General features: G+C 37.7%; 1 protein-coding gene across 3 annotated transcripts in view; it reads left to right on the plus strand.

The window, feature by feature from the left end:
* Window positions 1–18,015, plus strand: part of Smg1 (SMG1 nonsense mediated mRNA decay associated PI3K related kinase) — a 102,084-nt gene that overhangs the window by 24,901 nt on the left and 59,168 nt on the right. For 2 of the 3 annotated variants that reach the window (XM_059268280.1, XM_059268273.1), the window contains 10 exons: window positions 2,288–2,451; window positions 3,357–3,512; window positions 4,416–4,552; window positions 6,215–6,273; window positions 7,132–7,345; window positions 11,709–11,834; window positions 12,259–12,331; window positions 13,454–13,551; window positions 15,289–15,462; window positions 17,621–17,845. In XM_059268280.1, the coding sequence (XP_059124263.1) occupies window positions 2,288–2,451; window positions 3,357–3,512; window positions 4,416–4,552; window positions 6,215–6,273; window positions 7,132–7,345; window positions 11,709–11,834; window positions 12,259–12,331; window positions 13,454–13,551; window positions 15,289–15,462; window positions 17,621–17,845 (1,426 nt within the window). Of the gene's footprint in view, window positions 1–2,287; window positions 2,452–3,356; window positions 3,513–4,415; window positions 4,553–6,214; window positions 6,274–7,131; window positions 7,346–11,708; window positions 11,835–12,258; window positions 12,332–13,453; window positions 13,552–15,288; window positions 15,463–17,620; window positions 17,846–18,015 lie in introns of those variants that run through there. The other variant, XM_059268290.1, reaches the window with a different exon arrangement.

Genomic DNA, 18,015 nt, shown 5'->3' on the forward strand with positions numbered 1-18,015 from the left:
GAGATATGAAGGATTATTTTTTCATTTGTTTAATAAATTTTTATGCTCCATTGAGCATTAGTTCTTACTGACTACTGACTTAGTGTACTTAAAAAGTATCTGCATACATTCCCCTCCCCCCCTCCCGGGGGAATTTCATGGATTGTATTTCTTTGCATTAGAAGAATTGGCTTTGTCTGTAAGGGCATAAACTCTACATACTTGAAGAAGACAGTCCGCCCTTAGTAGTTTTAGGTTGCTAGGTTATGGCATTGACTCAGACTTTATGGTTAGGGGTTCAAGTTTAATTGGACCTGTACTGCATTCTGTATCATTAGGAGTTGCAGAAAGTAGAGATCAAGGTGTGTCCAGTTGGTGAGGACAAGAACTGGATTATAAAGTAGAAAAGGAGTGTGTGTGCAAAATTCTGCTGCCTTTTCTTGTATACGAGAGAGCACATGCTCATTCGTGTTTTTTTGTCAGTGCCCTAAGCTTTTCTGAAATGATCATGAGATAACATATCATTTTGTTTGTTCTGTGGTACTGAGTACTAAACCTAGAACCTCCCCTTGTTTGTAGTAGGCAAGGAGCTCTAAACTGCCCTTTATCCATCAGATTGTTATGAGGCAGGGTGTCACTAAATTGCTAGGGTTGGCATTGAACTTGTGATTTTGCTGTATCAGCCTTTGAGTAGCTGAGATTGAAGGCCTTTATCACCAAGTCTAGCTCAGAACACATTTGTGTTTAATAGAGAAATTACTGCTATTACTACTACAATTTTTTTAGTGAATTTCTTTTTCTCAGGGGAAAATCAACAAAAGTTATTTGTATTTCTCATATGCTAGAATAGAATATTTGATTTTCTTCCTTCTTAACAGTTTATGATTGATACCTGGAAGAATAAAACTCATAAAAATCTTGTAGCTTGCTTTTTTTTTTTTTTTTTTAAATTTCACTGAGGAAATTGAGGCATAGAGCTAATAGGAGCTGATAGTGGATAAAGATGCTGGTTTTATCTTGGGCTTCACCACTTTTCTGTTAATATCTAAGTGTCGGGTATTATTCTGACAGTATTTACGTTACTGGCCCCAGCCTTCAGATTCAACATGACTGGAATTCTGAGACATTGCCTTTTCTTTTTTATTTGCTGGGCTGGTGTGTAAGTGCTCTTGTTGCCAAGCCTGGTACCTCAGTGCAGTCCTTGGGAACGAAATGGTGAAAGGAGAGAACTGATTTGCCACAAATTGTCATTTTTAACCTTTATATGTTTGCTGTGGTACTTGTGGGGACACACATTCACACACACACATATATACACACCTACTGAGAGATACATTCACAATAAATAATTAAATGTAATGTTTAACTTTATTCCTTGCTTTTTAAATAAGTTTAATTGGCATTCTTTTCAGTGAAGGCACTAAAATATAGCCAAGCATAAACATAATCTTCCTTTTAATGCCTACTTGCTTTTCAAATACCAGTGTATATTTTCTTGCCAGATATTTGAAGATTCAGTTGAGAGTTCAGTAGACATTGCCGTGAGGTACTAACTTTACAAGGAATTTGGGAATTCAAGTCTCTTTGACATGCTGACAGTATTTTTCATTTATAACTGGAAAGACTGACTGATAGCTTTTCTGGAAGAAGAGTGTAGGAATAATTACTTTTTAGAATCACATCATGAGAGTGAATCCCTGGGCCAGAGTGACCAGTTGTTTAGTTTTCCAAACAGTAAAGTCTTGGGGCTGGGGAGGTGGCTCAGTCCATAAAATGCTTGTTGCATAAGCATGAGGACCTAAGTTGGACCCCCAGCACTCATATCAAAAGCTAGGTGTAGTAGCTGTGTTTGTAATCCCAGCTGAGGGAAAGCAGAAATAGGTAGATTCAATCCAGTCAGCTTGATTGATTGATGTGCTTCAGGTCGCAGCAAAGCAAAGTGAACAGCCTCTGAGGAGTGACGCTAGAGCTTGACCATGACCTTTTAATTTGTACACATGTGCACACATACTCTATTCTTCCAAAAAAAAAAAAAAAAAAAAAGGTAGATTAACTAAATGAGCAAATTAACACGAGTTGGTCACTGTAGTCCAGGTGGCTCTAAATGTAGGAGAGCATGAGCAGCAGGCAGTTCATCTGTTGGCAATTTCTTCCCATTTGAAAGACTAGACAGTAGAGTGCTTGATAGAGTTGTGGCTGCACGTAAAGGTTAGAAGGGGAGAGATGCTGTGTAGCTTTGGCTATTAAAATGTTTGCTTAAAGCTCTAATATTAATTTTTCTTTTACCCCCCCCCCCTTTTTTCCCCAGAACTGATAGTGCATCAGCTGACCCAGATACTTTAAAATACTCCTCATCCAGAGATAGGGGTGTTTCTTCCTCTTATGGACTGCAGCCTTCAAATTCAGCTGTGGTGTCTCGGCAAAGGCACGATGATACCAGAGGCCATGTTGACATACAGAATGACGAAAAGGGTATGTATGTGTGTGTATATATTTATATTTATATTTATATTTATATTTATATTTCTACTGCTGGAGCATGCAATTGTTTTAGACTGGCTTCTCTTTTCTTATCCCTTCCTGTCAAGTATCTGTCTGTCTCTGTCACTCTCTCTCCCTCCCTCCCTCCTTCCTTTCCTCTATTCATTTTCTAGTGTATTGAAAAGATAGGTTGTAGCTGAAAGTTTTCCTGTGTCCCAATTGGTCCACAGCCACTCAGACCCAAGTAAACACACAGAGGCTTATATTAATTAAAACTGCTCAGCCATTAGCTCAGGCTTACTACTGACTAGCTCTTGCACTTAAACTCAGCCCATTTCTGTTAATCTATATGTTGCCACGTGTTCCGTGGCTTTACCTGTGTGCCATTACATGCTGCTCTCTGGACAGTGGCCTGGTGTCTCCTGACTCAGCCTTTCTCTTTCCATAATTCTCCTTGTCTGCTTATGCCTCCTATACTTCCTGACTGGCTACTGGCCAGTCAGTGTTTTATTAAACCAGTGTACAAAAGCATTATCCCACAGCAATAGGTACCAGATAAAATATTATTTTTGAAAATTTCAAGTTTGCCTCTTTGAAGGTTTTTTAAGGCATATAGTTTAAATGCATTGTCCACTTGTAACATCTGAGGTTCCCCAGGCTACTATCTCTTGTTTACTCATCTAGAATGTGCTTTAGCAGAATGTAAAATCTCTCTGAATTTAACTTTTATTTCTCTGCTTACCTTCCAATGAAGGAATCAAAATGGTTTGGAATCAGGTAGCCCAGGGAACATGAGGGAGAAGCAAAGGCTGTAAATGGGTGAGATCCTGAACTGTTTGTCAGTTGAGAGAGTGAAACAAGGACCTTGTTGAGATAATGTACATTGCTTTTTTCAGGTGGCTACAGTGTCAATGGAGGATCTGGGGAAAATACTTATGGTCGGAAGTCGTTGGGGCAAGAGCTGAGGGTTAACAATGTGACCAGCCCTGAGTTTACCAGTGTTCAGCATGGCAGTCGTGCATTAGCCACCAAAGACATGAGGAAATCACAGGGTAAGACTTAGAAACTGGGCTTGACCACATTCATCTCTCATGGCCATGAACAGATAAGTACAGCTGTGAGTTGCAAAGCATGCAGGTGGCAGCATTTGACACTTTATTTGTGAACCTCTAGCTTGCATACACATAGACAAAATACTTCTATACATAAAATACAGCCTTCATATTTAGAACCTCAGAAGTGTTAAGTACTGTTGGTGCGTTTGTGTTCTGCTTGCAACTAGGAAAAAGAAAGATTCTGGGGCTACTTTCATAATGATGCCATGGTGTTCACGCTGCAAGTGGTAGTTAGCTGTTGTCAAATTGACTGTGTACTTGCAGTTTGCCTGAGCTTTGTGACAGAGAAATGATAATACTGTGAACAAGTGGTTTCCTGTAGGGGCCTCTCTTCGATGAGAAATAGAAACATGACGTTTTCTGCCTATACAGACAATGTCCCTGGCTTGTAGTCATTGCCTGTTCCCATTTTCTTTCCTGGTTTTTGTATTTTGTTTTTCTTGAAATGACTTCCTTGGTTAATCTAAACAACTTGTGAACTCAGAATTGTTAGGGGTAGCTGGGACTGCGGGTGCCTGCCACCATACTCTACACCTTTTTTTTAGGTAGATCTTGAAAACAACTTTGGATGGAACTGGGAAAAAAAATGTTCCTATGCCTTTCTTTTTTTCTTTCTCAGCTGGTCTTCCTCAGTGAGATGCTCAGTTTGCTGAGGGGTTTTCATTCATTTTATCTTTGACGAGAGTTTTTTGAGGTCTGTGGAATTGTGACCAGGTATTCACCTATAGATACAAAGAGAGCTGAACAAAAGAGAGATCAGTACACTGAACTAGAATGCCTGAACTATATGCTTCATACTTATAGTGTACTAGGGGGCCATGAAATGTTTCTATTTCACAGAGCGATCCATGTCGTACTCGGATGAGTCTCGACTGTCGAATCTTCTTCGGAGGATCACCCGGGAAGATGACAGAGACCGAAGACTGGCTACTGTAAAGCAGCTGAAGGAGTTTATTCAGCAGCCAGAAAATAAATTGGTGAGTAAACGTGCTTGAAGTTGCTGAGGATCTTGGTGTTCTCAGAGTACTGTGGTTCTGTGTTGGGAGGTTTCAGCAAGAAATGGTTTGCTTCTAGGGAAGAAAGTTTCCTTAGCTCTGTACTTGACCTATGTTAGGGTGGCCTGGAATGATAATGCCCCTAATGTATCATTTATCTATAAATGGTTATTGTTGGAGTCACTTTAGTTTCTTCTTTCATGGAGTGCATTTAACTTTTTTTTTTTTTTTAAACATAATTTAGCTTGTGGATAACCCTGCTGTCCATAGACTTTTTTTTTTTTTTTGGAGACAGGGTTTCTCTGTGTAGCTTTGCGCCTTTCCTGGGACTCACTTGGTAGCCCAGGCTGGCCTCGAACTCATAGAGATCCGCCTGGCTCTGCCTCCCGAGTGCAGGGATTAAATGCGTGTGCCACCACCGCCCGGCTCCATAGACATTTTCTTTAACAGACAACTTCTATTTTTTTTTTTCATACATAAAGTGGAAGTATGGGGTACATGTGTTATGTATGTAAGTCTGGTTTAGTGATCAGAGGTAAAGAAGTGGAAAAGCTATGGCTGGAGAGATGGCTCTGAGGTTAAGGGTGTCTCCTACTCTTACAGAGATCTTGAGTTTGGTTCCCAGCACTCATGTTGGGCAGCTCACAATTGCCTGTAACTCCAGTTCCAGATGATTGGACACCTCTGGCCTCCAAGAGCACTTGTGCATGAGTATACATGCACACGTGCGTATGCACGCACGCAAGCAGGCACGCTTGCTCGCTCACACATGCACAGACACATGCATACACAGCACATGCACGCTCACTTTAAAATAATAATAATGGAAAGAAAAATGGAAAAGCTCTTTAAAAGACAATCTTTAAAGGCATATTTCTTTACTCTTAATTTTCCTGATGTTAAGAGCTTGATGCAGGAGAAAATTAGTAAGAATTATATATAGCAAGGCAGAAAGCAAGCTCCTCTCTTCAAAATTTATTATGGAAAATTTTGAATATGCAGCAAGTAGAAAGATGTCCAATGAAGCTCATGGTGCCACCCCTATATTCTGTCATTGGTATGTCACTGTATTCCTTTATTACCTCTCAATCCCCTTATCATTCCATGTAAATGCTCTTCAGAGGTTTTTTTTGTTGTTGTTGTTGTTGTTTTTTTTAAATTAAAATGAGCTTGAATGTATCTTGTTGATGATTTCAACTCTTGATTCCTGTGAGTCAATTTGCTTTATAGCTTGAAGGGAAACATGCCATCCTCATGTGATCAAAGACTGGCAATAACAAAGAAACTGAGATGCTATATAATTATATCTGAATGGAATGATAAAGTATACAATGCTGTTTTTAAGTAGCAATCTGACGTTTTTATACTTTTTTAAAATTAATTACATTTGTGGTATTCATTGATTACATTCGCAGTATTCATTCAATAATTATATTTATGATATTCATTAATTACATTAATTGTATTGATTTATTACATTCATGATATTATGTCCTGATACTGCTGTCCATTTGTAGGGTTTTTCCATCACACAAAACAGAGATTCTGTACTTAGGAAATCATTGCTCTATATTACTTTCTTCTCAGTCTTGAGATAATGTCTAATCTTTCTGTCTCTGTGAATTTGTTTATACTTTTTTTAAGGTACTAGTTAAACAGTTGGATAACATCTTGGCTGCTGTGCATGATGTGCTTAATGAAAGGTAAGTAACTAATAGTGGTCATATTTAGGTGACTTTGAATGTAATTGTAGAAACTACTAAAATACACATGTTGTACTCTTGGCCTTATTTATAAACATCACTAAGTCCTTGATACCATTCTTAACCTGTTATTTATTCATTAATTATTATTGAATACAAATGGAATCTATTTGGAAGAGAATCCTCTTCTTTCCTAAGCATTGGCTTGAGAAAATACATGAGCTGATGCCAGTGTACATGAAAGTTACTGTTTGAGAGAGTTTTAAAAATGTTTAGAGAGCAGAGGAAAAGGCAACCTTCATTCTTTTAATTATCTCTAGGCTTCTCAGAGATGTTCAGTGATTCCAAAGAATTGCAGTATTAGAATTAGCAGGTCACTAATGGTTTTATTTTACACAATTTCTTAATTTTATACTTAGTTTTAGCTGTTATCTTTTTAAGTTTGTGTGGTTTAGCTACTAAACATTTCCCGCTTTGCAGTTATTGTATGTTGAATGTTACTAGAAATGCAGTGCATTTTCTAATGATTTCCTGCTGCCTCTTTCTGTAAATCAGAAGTGGAACTTACTTGAAGCCTGGATTTTAGCACTTCTTAGCTTTTTAGTGTTTCTTAGTAAATGATTCTGTAAAGAAATCTAATGTCTGATAAAGAGACTTTTGAACATTGTAGAATACAGAGGATACAGATGTAGAATGGGTAAAATTCCACCTTTTTATTTAGTTTGAGCTTTGAAAAGTCATTTAGGAATTCTTTAATACATGGGAGACATTCTTTTATAAGAAGTGCCATGTTTTCAATCCATGAAAACTAATGCCTTTTGTGTGTGTTTTGTTTGGTTTACATTAAAATAAACACAGTAGCAAGTTGCTTCAGGAGTTGAGGCAGGAGGGAGCTTGCTGTCTTGGACTTCTCTGTGCTTCTCTGAGCTACGAGGCTGAGAAGATCTTCAAGTGGATTTTTAGCAAATTTAGCTCATCTGCTAAAGATGAAGTGAAGCTGCTCTACCTGTGCGCCACCTACAGAGCGCTAGAGACTGTTGGGGAGAAGAAAGCCTTTTCCTCCGTGATGCAGGTGAGAGCACGGACCCATAATGGAGTGGAGTGAGGTGGAGGGCCAAGTGCCTACTGTTGGACACAACACTGTGCAGCTGAAACGCATTTTGAGTTTGAGTAAAGTTAAGTTTACAGGAATTTTAATTTTAAGCATTTTTGTTTTTTTAATGTAAATTTCTCTTTGAAGTTGCTTAATACTAGAGTGACTTGCAGATTTAAAGTAGGAACTCTACTTAAAGAGTTGGGCTGGAGGAGACCTCACAGTTTTTGAGAGAGAGAAAAGCTAACCATCACAACTAATTTCTAAGTCTCCCCCTACCCCCCTCACTTGCCTAAGTTTTAGGCTTGATAATATCTAAAATTATTAATCTGAATTATGTAAACACTAATTTATGAATTTTACTCCAGCTTCTGTTTAGTTCTGCTTCACTTCTGAATGTCTGGATATACGGAAAAGCTTATTCCCAAGTTAGGGTTTTGTTTTGTTAGGGTTTTTTGAGATAGGGTCTTATTTTGTGTCACATACTATCCTCCAATGTTTCACCTTTCCGATTTAGCCCCCTGAGTGCCAGGACTATATGCTGTATCTGACTTTCCAGTTTAATCTGAGGAGCATTTATGTCATGTTTTTGTCGAGGGAATGTTTGAAAAATAAGTTATTTGGTGCCTAGAATATCTGATGTCTTTTTGTTTGTTTGTTTGTTTGTTTGTTTATTTTTGAGAGGCAGAGTCTTACTATGTAGTCCTTGCTTGCATGGAACTTGGAGATCTACTTGCCTCTGTCTTTTGAGTACCAGGACTAGAGGTGTGTGCCACTGTGCCTGGCTTTGTTTGCTTTTTTACAACTCTCAAAGTGCTTCCTTTTGAATAATTTAAAAAACTATATATATATAATATATATATATGAAATATATATTTCCTTGACTATAGAAACTTTTAGGTAAGTTTCTGAAAATTACTTGTAAATAAACATCATAGCAGCAAATCGGTCTGGTCTTGCACATAATTTTTGTGTAATCATTTTCTAACTATAGTTTGAAAGACTCCAAATCCACAGGAAGATAGATAACACCAGTTTGATAAAGATCCCAGACCTTGTATATATTAAGAATGCTGCTGCTGCTGGTGGTGCTGCTGCTAGGGTACCTTTAGCTCCTGCTTCATCACATTTTACTAGCAGCTATTTTTTTTTTAATATGTGCAGTTTTCCTAGTTTTTTGTTTGTTTGTTTTTAAAGATTATTTATTTATGTGCTGGAGAGATGGCTCAGAGGTTAAGAACACTGCTTGTTCTTCCAGAGGTCCCGTGTTAATTCCCAGCAACCACATGGTGGCTCACAACTATCTGAAATGAGATCTAGTACCCTCTTCTGGTGTGCAGGCACACATGCCGCCAGAACACTGTATACACAATAAATCTAAAAGCTTCCTTGTAATTTCTAAGAAAAGATTATTTATTATGTATGTATTATGTTCTGCCTGTATGTATGCCTGCACACTAGAAGATGGGACCAGATCTCATTATAGATGGTTGTGAGCTACCATGTGGTTGCTGGGAATTGAACTCAGGACCTCTTGAAGAGCAACTAGTACTGAGCCATCTCTCCAGCCCAATTTTTTGTTTGTTTGTTAGTTTGTTTTTTTTCGAGACAAGGGTTTCTCTGTGTAACAGTCTTGGCTGTCCTGGACCTCCCTTTGTAGACTCACTGAGATCTACCTGCCTCTGTCTCCCAAGTGCTGGGAACAAAGGCATGTGCCACCACTGCCTGGCTTACTTTTTGGTGTTTGTTTTTTTCGAGATAGGGTTTTTCTGTGTAGCTTTGGTGCCTATCCTGGATCTTGCTCTGTAGACCAGTCTGGCCTCGTACTCACAGAGATCCTCCTGGCTCTGCCTCCCAAGTGCTGGGATTAAAGGCGTGTGCCACTACCACCAGGCACTTTTTGGTTTTTAAGGCAGGGTCTCACTCTGTATTCCAAGCTGGCCTGGAACTCATGATGATCCTCCTAAGTCAGCTTCCCAAATGCTACAAGTACAAGGTGTACTACCCTACTTGGCTTATAGGTTTCTTTATCTTTTTTGGTAGTGGAATGTGTGTGGTACGCACATGTGTGGAGGCCAGCAGTCTGTTTTTCTTCTGTTGCTTTCCACCTTAGTTTTTTGAGACAGGGTCTCTCACTGGCTGATTAGTAAACCTCAGTAACCTACCTGGCTCCAGTTCTTCCTCCCCTTATAGTGCTTGAGTTACAGACATGTGCGACCACATCTCGCCTTTGTTGAGTGCTAGTGATTGAACCTAGTCCTCATGCTTGTATGACAGGCACTTTACCAACTGAGCCATCTCTCCATCCCTTACACTTATTGTATTTTCACATGAACACTTTTTGTGGAAGTATTTGAAGGTAAATTAAATACATAGGACAATTCACTCTGTTATATATCAGTATATATCACTGAAGAATGAGCCTATTCCTTCTATAGCAGCAATATTATACACTTAAGAAAAGCATTTTATTGCCTGTACAAACTATGTTCAAGTGTCTGTAATTGCCCTTAAGATACCATGTATATCTATGGTTCTCCCGACCCAAGATCCCATCCAAGATTCAAGTATAGCCTTTGGTACTATGCTTTTTAAAACTTTCTTACAATAATAGTTTTCCATACCCACTTATTTTATTTTATGTGCTACTTTTCTTTCTGTCTTCTTCCTCTCTCTCTTTTTTAATGACTGTACCTTCCTGACTAGAGTCAGTTTAAACATTTTTAAGCATAAATGCTTGATATGTTCATTACAGGCAACCTGACAGCAGGTTGGTCCCTCTATTGGACTTGAAGAGTGATCCCTGGTTGAGGGAATGATCATCAGATCTTATTATGAAGCTTTTTTTTCCCTTTCAGATGAGCAGTATGGGTCTGATGTCTTGATCTTTGGATGTCCTGGTGTTTTAATAATGTTTCATTCAGTGTTTTTAATATCCAGATTCTAACATTGGCCATTGCAAAATGGTGACTTTAAAATTCTAGCTTTACTTTTTTAAAATAATAATTTATATTGTTTTATGAGTGTTGTATGTGCAACCATGTGTTTGTGTGGTGCCTGCACAGGGTATAAAAAGGCATCAGATACCCTGGACTGGAGTTACAGATAGTTGTGAGCTCTTCTGTGGGTGTTGAGAACTGAACCCAAGTACTCCTCAAGAACAGCAAGTATTCTTAGCTTCTGACCCATCTCTCCAGCCCTCCATTATACCCCTTCATTACACTCATGTGTACACATATGCACATGTATGAAAAGAATTTCTGTCTGAGGAAAGTGGTTTTTAGCAGCTGTGTAAGTGATAGGTCTCTTTTCATTATAAGTGCTCAGTGGAAAGAAGCCTGAATATCATCTCTAGGGTCCCATCCTAATTAACTAACTCTCCAGATCACGTTGATTAAAAATGCATAGAAACAAAATGCATAAGTTTGCTTTAAAGCGTACTAATTGCCCAAGATTAACTCTGAAAAAACCTTTCCTTTTTATTCTTGAGTGTTTTTTTTTTTGGTTTTTCGAGACAGGGTTTCTCTGTGTAGCTTTGTGCCTTTCCTGGAACTCACTTGGTAGCCTAGGCTGGCCTCGAACTCACAAAGATCCGCCTGGCTCTGCCTCCCGAGTGCTGGGATTAAAGGCGTGCGCCACCACCGCCTGGCTTATTCTTGAGTGTTTTAAGAGAAGGCCTTACTTTATAACCCAGGTTTTCCTGGTCTATTTATTCTTCCTCAACCTCCCAAGTGCTGGGGTTATAGGCCTGTGCTACAGCTCCTAGCTTTAGCCTATATGCTGAATTGTAGAGTAATTGATGTGGTTAAGGAAATCAGTTTCCCAAGTACATCTTACTTTTTTGGGGGTGTGCTGGTAGGTAGAGTTATGTGTCCCTGGCTAGGCTGGAGCTTTCTATGTGAACCAGACTAGCCTCGAACTCTCAGAGAGATCAACCTTCCTCTGCCTCTTGAGTGCTGGGATTAAAGGCGTGTGCCACCATGTCTGGTTACATCTTATTATTTTTGTACTTTAAATTTAGTCACAGCCACAGAATAACATAGAGATGTTATTTCACCACTACAGTTAGTTGATAAGAAAGGAAAAAACGTTAATAGCTATTAAAATAGAGAGCAGTGTTGCTTTTTGGCCTAACATAAAATGATTAAAGCAATGGAATTTGTTTTCTTTTGAAAACGCTGAACTTGAAATATTTACATAAAGTGGTAATTTTTGTCCTCTCTAGTTTTATATCTTAAACATTATTGAAAATTTATTTTCTTTGGTTTCATAATTAGTTGTGAAGTAAAACTATTTTCTCCTTACATTGTCAAATGTTTATGATTGTAACTTTGCTTTTCAGCTCGTGATGACCAGCCTACAATCCATTCTTGAAAATGTGGATACACCAGAATTACTTTGCAAATGTGTGAAGTGTATTCTTTTGGTGGCTCGATGCTACCCTCATATTTTCAGCACCAATTTTAGGGTGAGTTTCTTATTCCCAATTTATTCCCATCCCACCTTTTTTTGATGGTGGGGTGGTTTTGTGAAGTGGGGGCATCAGATAGTAAACAAGCTTCTTAGCCTTTGAATATAATCAGTGATGTTTTAGAAGAAAGGGGTTAATTGGTGCAGTAATATCACAACAGGGGTGATGATGACAATGATGATAATGTTTTTATAAAAAAGTAACAACTGCATTTTTTCCCCTGACATTAATACCTTTGGTATAGAAGAGAAAACATTGCCTCAGTGTCATGACTACAGTTTGTTTTTTTCCTGCCTCTCCAACTCCCATGTCAGGTAGATTGAACAGCTTTTTCTAGGGTCTTTTAATGTGATGTGATCTCCCTGATGACATAGCAGTGAAACCTTAAAATGACTGGCCTCCTCTTTTTGTCCCCATCAAGGATACAGTTGATATATTAGTTGGATGGCACATAGATCATACTCAGAAACCCTCCCTCACACAGCAGGTATCTGGTAAGTCTTAGCTTGTGTCAGCCCTGTAAATACTGTGCAAAGAAGTGTTGGTCTGACCTAGCAAAAAGGGTACTTCAAGAAGATATATTAGATATATAAAATATATAAGTGAATGTCACTGGGTAGCTCTGTTGATCTTCAAAGCAAAAATATGTAGTAAATAGTAGGTTAGGAGAAATCCAGATTACAGTGTTGCACTGTGAGAGAATTTAAAGACAGTATCTGAAGTTGTCTATAATATGTTTAGCAAGAAAGTCAAGAGGTTGGAATACCCTGAAACCTAGAATAGAAGATTCTGGGTTTTTTTGTTTTGTTTTTTCTCTTTTCTTTTCTTTTCTTTTCTTTTCTTTTCTTTTCTTTTCTTTTCTTTTCTTTTCTTTTCTTTTTTTTAAATGTGCATTAGTTTTTTGCCATGGGTGTTAGGTCCCCTGGAACTGGAGTAGTTATAGACTGTTGTGAACTGCCATGTGGGTGCTGAGAATTGAACTCAGGTCCTCTGGAAGAGCAGTCAGTGCTCTTAACCGCTGAGCCATCTCTCCAGCTCCCATTTATTGTTTTTATTGTTGCTTTTATGATCATTTTAAATGAGCCACAAATAATTGGATGATTGTCATCTGTGATAGAGAACAAATGATAATTTAGCTTGTTTTCACACACCTGCTTGTTCCACATGGAACAGTTTCTCTCCTCTGAATCTTTGGTATAATAAGTTTTGAAAAGTGTATGCCAATTAGAATGGATGGTGTCATTTCTGCCATGAAGTCAAATGAACAACCTCATGACCTGGGATAGAAAGCTAGATTGGTAGTACATTTGAAGTCGTGTGTGTGTGGGGGTGGGGTGTGTGTGTGTTGGGGGGGGTTGGTGGGGTGACATAGATATTAAATCTGATGAAAAATGATACAAGATTTACAAACTGATTTCTGAAGGATGTGAATTTCTATAACATTAAAAGAGGCTTGATTAATCACCAGCATGCTTTTTAGTGGCAGTTCTAATGGTACAATACAGGGCATGTTTTAAGACTAAATAGCTGGAAAGCAGGGTTCATTTTTACTTTTGGTAATCCCTCCTACACCTTTTTCCCCCCTGCCTCTTCAAAATTTCTTCCATGATGTCAAGGGTGGTTGCAGAGTTTGGAGCCATTTTGGGTAGCTGACCTTGCATTTTCTACCACTCTTCTTGGTCAATTTCTTGAAGACATGGAGGCATATGCTGAGGTAAGTTGTAGAAAGCCAAGTTATTCTCAAAGATTATAAACACAATTAGATTTATTTTACCGATGATTAAGATTGTCAGACATTTAAGCAGAAATTATACGATTATTGAGATTGTTTTTTTAATTTATTTTATTTTTGCTATTTTTAATCAGAAAGTGTGTGTGTGTATATATATATATATAGATATGTATATATATATCTATATATATATCTTGCACACACATATACATATATATGCCTAATATTATGCAAAGTTTAAATGTTCTTGATAGCAGGTATTTATCTTAAAGGCAAATCCCATAGTTCATTCCTATTTTATTTTTTTGTTACCAAAGGTGGATTGATATAATTTAAAACTGAAAAACACCCCTAAACATGCAGGCAGGCCTAGAGTATTCAGAGGCTCTCATATCATGGTGTGGAGGACAAGCTTTGGCTTTATTCCACTGGTGCAGCTGTGTGTGAACGTGGCGACTTTCGGGGGCTTCCTGCAGCCTTTGCCCTTGCTGCTGGCCCCACTGCTATGGCTTAAGCCTTTGTTGTCTCCATGGGAGTGCCATGGTTCCTGTTTGGCTGTCCATATACTCAGTTTGCTTTAGTTTTTTGCTACTTCTAGTCAGAGTTTGTTCATTATTCTACCACTTTCGTCACTGATGTGCTTGTTTGCTTTCTTCAGTAAAAAAAAAATAACAGAATATTATATTTTCATATTTTTCTTTTGTCTCTTGAGACATACAGAATGCCGATCCCCCCCTTACCTATAGAGATTAATCTTTCAAAAACTACCCATTTTCATAGATAGAGATACTTCCCTTAGGCATTTTTAATACTACTTCTCTTTCTTTTTTTTGGGTACTTAATTATTTATAGAAATATGTTAGTTCTAACACCCAATCTTAATAATTCTCTTTGGGTACATTTTATACTTTCAATTAGATTTTAAGTCTGTAGAGTAGGTCTTCAAATTTCTAAACCCTTTCCTTTCTCAGTGCATACTATTAATATATTCTTAATTTGTTGGTCAAAAATTGTAAGAATTTAGTAGAATACAAATTTAGGAATGCCAAAACTTTGGTGTGCCTTTTGTACTTATACAATAATATAATATATGCATAAGAATTTGTTTTTTCCCCAACATCTACTGTATTGATGCAGATCATTTCCATAATTTCCCTGGTTTTGTGTGGAATGGTTTATAGAGAACTTTTAGGCATATGGAGTCCTATGTTTCCTCTTTTAGGCTAAAATTTCTCTTAATTGATAATCTTTTTTAGGGCCAGGTGTGGTTGAACACACCTTTATTTCCAGTACTCAGGAGGCAGAGTTAGGCAGATCTCTGTGTGTTGGAGGCCAGCCTGTTCTACATACTGAGTTCCAGGCCAGCAGGACTGCTTAGTGAGACCCTGTTTTTACACAACAAAACAAAACAAAAACCTGCTAAAATTAAGTGACTTAAAGCATTGGAAGACTTATTGGATAAGTCTTTGCTACTCCAGAGGCTGAGATAAGAGCCCAGAAGTCTTGGCAACATAGTAGACTCTCTCAAAACAAAATGTTGGGGGTGGGGGAGAAGAGATTAAAAAGAAATAGGAGCTGGAATGTAGCTCACTACAGAGCCCTTGCCTAGTATGTGCAAGGGCTTGGGTTTGATGACTGGTTACCAGTTTATAGCAATAAAGCCAAAACAAACCTCAGTGTACTACTGTTTTAATAAGAATGTTGTGTATTTACATCTAGGACCTCAGCCATGTGGCCTCTGGGGAATCAGTGGATGAAGATGTTCCTCCTCCATCAGTGTCATTACCAAAGCTGGCAGCACTACTCCGAGTATTCAGTACTGTGGTGAGGAGCATTGGGGAGCGCTTCAGCCCAATTCGGGGTCCACCAATTACTGAGGCATATGTCACAGATGTAAGTGTCTTAAAAGCCAAGTTGTGTTGTAAGGGCCCTCTGTACCCAGTGAACTATATTAACCTTTTGTATTAAATGTGTGTGTGTCTGTTTACTTCCTTATTTAGAAAAGTAGGGAAGTCTTCTTATCGACCACCATCCTCACCCCACCAAGAAAGGGCCACTCTGAATTCTTACACACCCTTGACATTTCTTTAAGGAGTTCCTTCACAGATGCATGTATTTTTATTTTTATATTCTTTGGTACTGGGTTTGAACCTAGTGCCTTGTATAGGCTTTATTCTCACCTGCACCCTATAAAGCACCAAACTTTTCCCTCAACCTGCACTTACTATTTTTAATATATAATTTTAAAATTTTAAAATTAATACTAACTTTTCTTTAGAAATTGAGTCTCCTTTTAGCTTTCAACACAATAAGAATAATACACTATAGAGAAAGCATCAGAGATTATTTTCTTGGGTTGATTGTGTAGTTTGTAGTAGAGCCTTTGCCTTGCATGGAAACCCTGAATGCTATCCCTACTACTTACTGCAGTGACAATAAACTGGTCATTTTCTTTGAGCATGACAAGATGAAACTCAGGAGTCACATGATTATATATTTTTTGATGTTAAAAAAAAATGCCATTTTAAAATATCAGCCTGAAGCCAGGTATGAGAAGTGACCAGAGTACTGCATTTGAGTGATCAATGCATGGTGTAGTTTAGCAGAGAGAAATGAGCCCTGAGCAGTGCTCTGGAGTGAGGAGGGAGATGCATGTGCAGCAGCCAGGGAAGACGTCTACATGACTGAAGTGGTCAGGCACAGTGCCGGCTTTTTAGGAGCATAAATAACTTTGGACACATTGCTAGATGAATAAAGTATTGTCTAATCCTTGTTAAGGTAGGTGTGTACTAGAGCAGAAGTATCAGATTATATATATAACTAAGCTTGTGTGTTGATAAAGAAATCTTTAAAATGGCTTCATTTCATTTATTTCTTCCCTTTTTATTACTTAAAAGGTTGTTGCTTGAAGAGTGAAGTAAAGACAGTTAATTCAAATGCAAAACAAAAGGAAAGGAACATAAACTTTCTCAGAATAGTTACATTTTAAATATGTTATGAAGGCCTTCAATTTTGGCTTTTGTGAATAGCATTAATGAAACTTACATATTTAAAAGACAACTCACTGAGTATTATTGATTGATTGTTATAAATCTGTGATACTTTTTAGCATGAACTTTTCCATTTTTTAAAAATGTTATTTGAAATTTAGTACATAAATACTGTTGCAATTTAATGATTTCTGTTTGTGTATATATGTCAGAAATTATCTGGTTTTTATGATCATTAATTGGATTGTGCACATCAGGAATTCTTATCCTGAGAAAGAACTTCTAGGACTTAATGGTAGAGTACTTGGCTACCATGGTCATTGATACACAAACTTTACTATTAGCTTAAAGCAACTTTAGTATTTATTTTGAAAAGATTGTTAAAAATCCAACATCTAGCTGGGTGGTGGTGATACATGCCTTTAATCTCAGCAATTGGGAGGCAGAGGCAGGTAGATCTCCATGAGTTCGAGGCCAGCCTGGTCTACAGAGTGAGTTCCAAGACAGCCAGGACTATTACACAGAGAACCCTGTCTCAAAAAACCAAAACCAAATACCCCCAAAACTATAAAAACAAAATGACCAGCCAAATAAACCAAAAAAATCCAAGATCTGCATTTAAGCAGATGTGATCCTGACATTTCTAAGAGTGCTAAGTTGTGGTGTATATCAATAATTATAAAGATACTAAACTTTAGCCATTTGATAATTTCTAGGAATAGAGGAAGACTCTAAGTGAACTCAAGGGGGACAAATTCCATTTCTTGTCATGATAGTAGTTTGGAATACTTTTTAGCCAAGATCTTTTTTTATACTGTATTAAAGATGTGCTTATTAGTTACCAAGAATTGGAGAATCAACTGTGACCTGTGTGGAGGTACACATCTGTAAAGACAATCTAGGTTAGCCTTTGTTCCATCTCAATCAAAAAGGAAAAAAAATTCGCCAAACAATAAGACTGTTAAAAAGACAGATAATTTTGAGTTGAAGCTGCATTAAATAGCAAATAGTGGTGTAGAGAAGCTTGTGTTTAAAAAGATGCTTGTTTTCCCCATTTGCAGGTTCTATACAGAGTAATGAGATGCGTGACGGCTGCAAACCAAGTGTTTTTTTCTGAGGCTGTGTTGACAGCTGCTAATGAGTGTGTTGGTGTTTTGCTCGGCAGCTTGGATCCTAGCATGACTATACATTGTGACATGGTTATTACATATGGATTAGACCAACTGGAGAATTGCCAGACTTGTGGTACCGATTATATCATCTCAGTCTTGAATTTGCTCACATTGGTATGTGAATTACTCCTTCTGTTGTTTTAAATCGTTTTTGTAGTTGATATGGAAGAAATTAAAGAGCTTTGTTTCATGTGTTTTAAGAACGGATTTGCTTTTATCTTTTTAAGAGTCCATTGATAACTCTCATTTTTCTAGTTCAGCATGCTTTTTTTCTATTATCAAAT

Source organism: Peromyscus eremicus, chromosome 1 (genome assembly GCF_949786415.1).
Source record: "Peromyscus eremicus chromosome 1, PerEre_H2_v1, whole genome shotgun sequence".
In the NCBI taxonomy this organism is placed as follows: Eukaryota; Metazoa; Chordata; class Mammalia; order Rodentia; family Cricetidae; genus Peromyscus; species Peromyscus eremicus.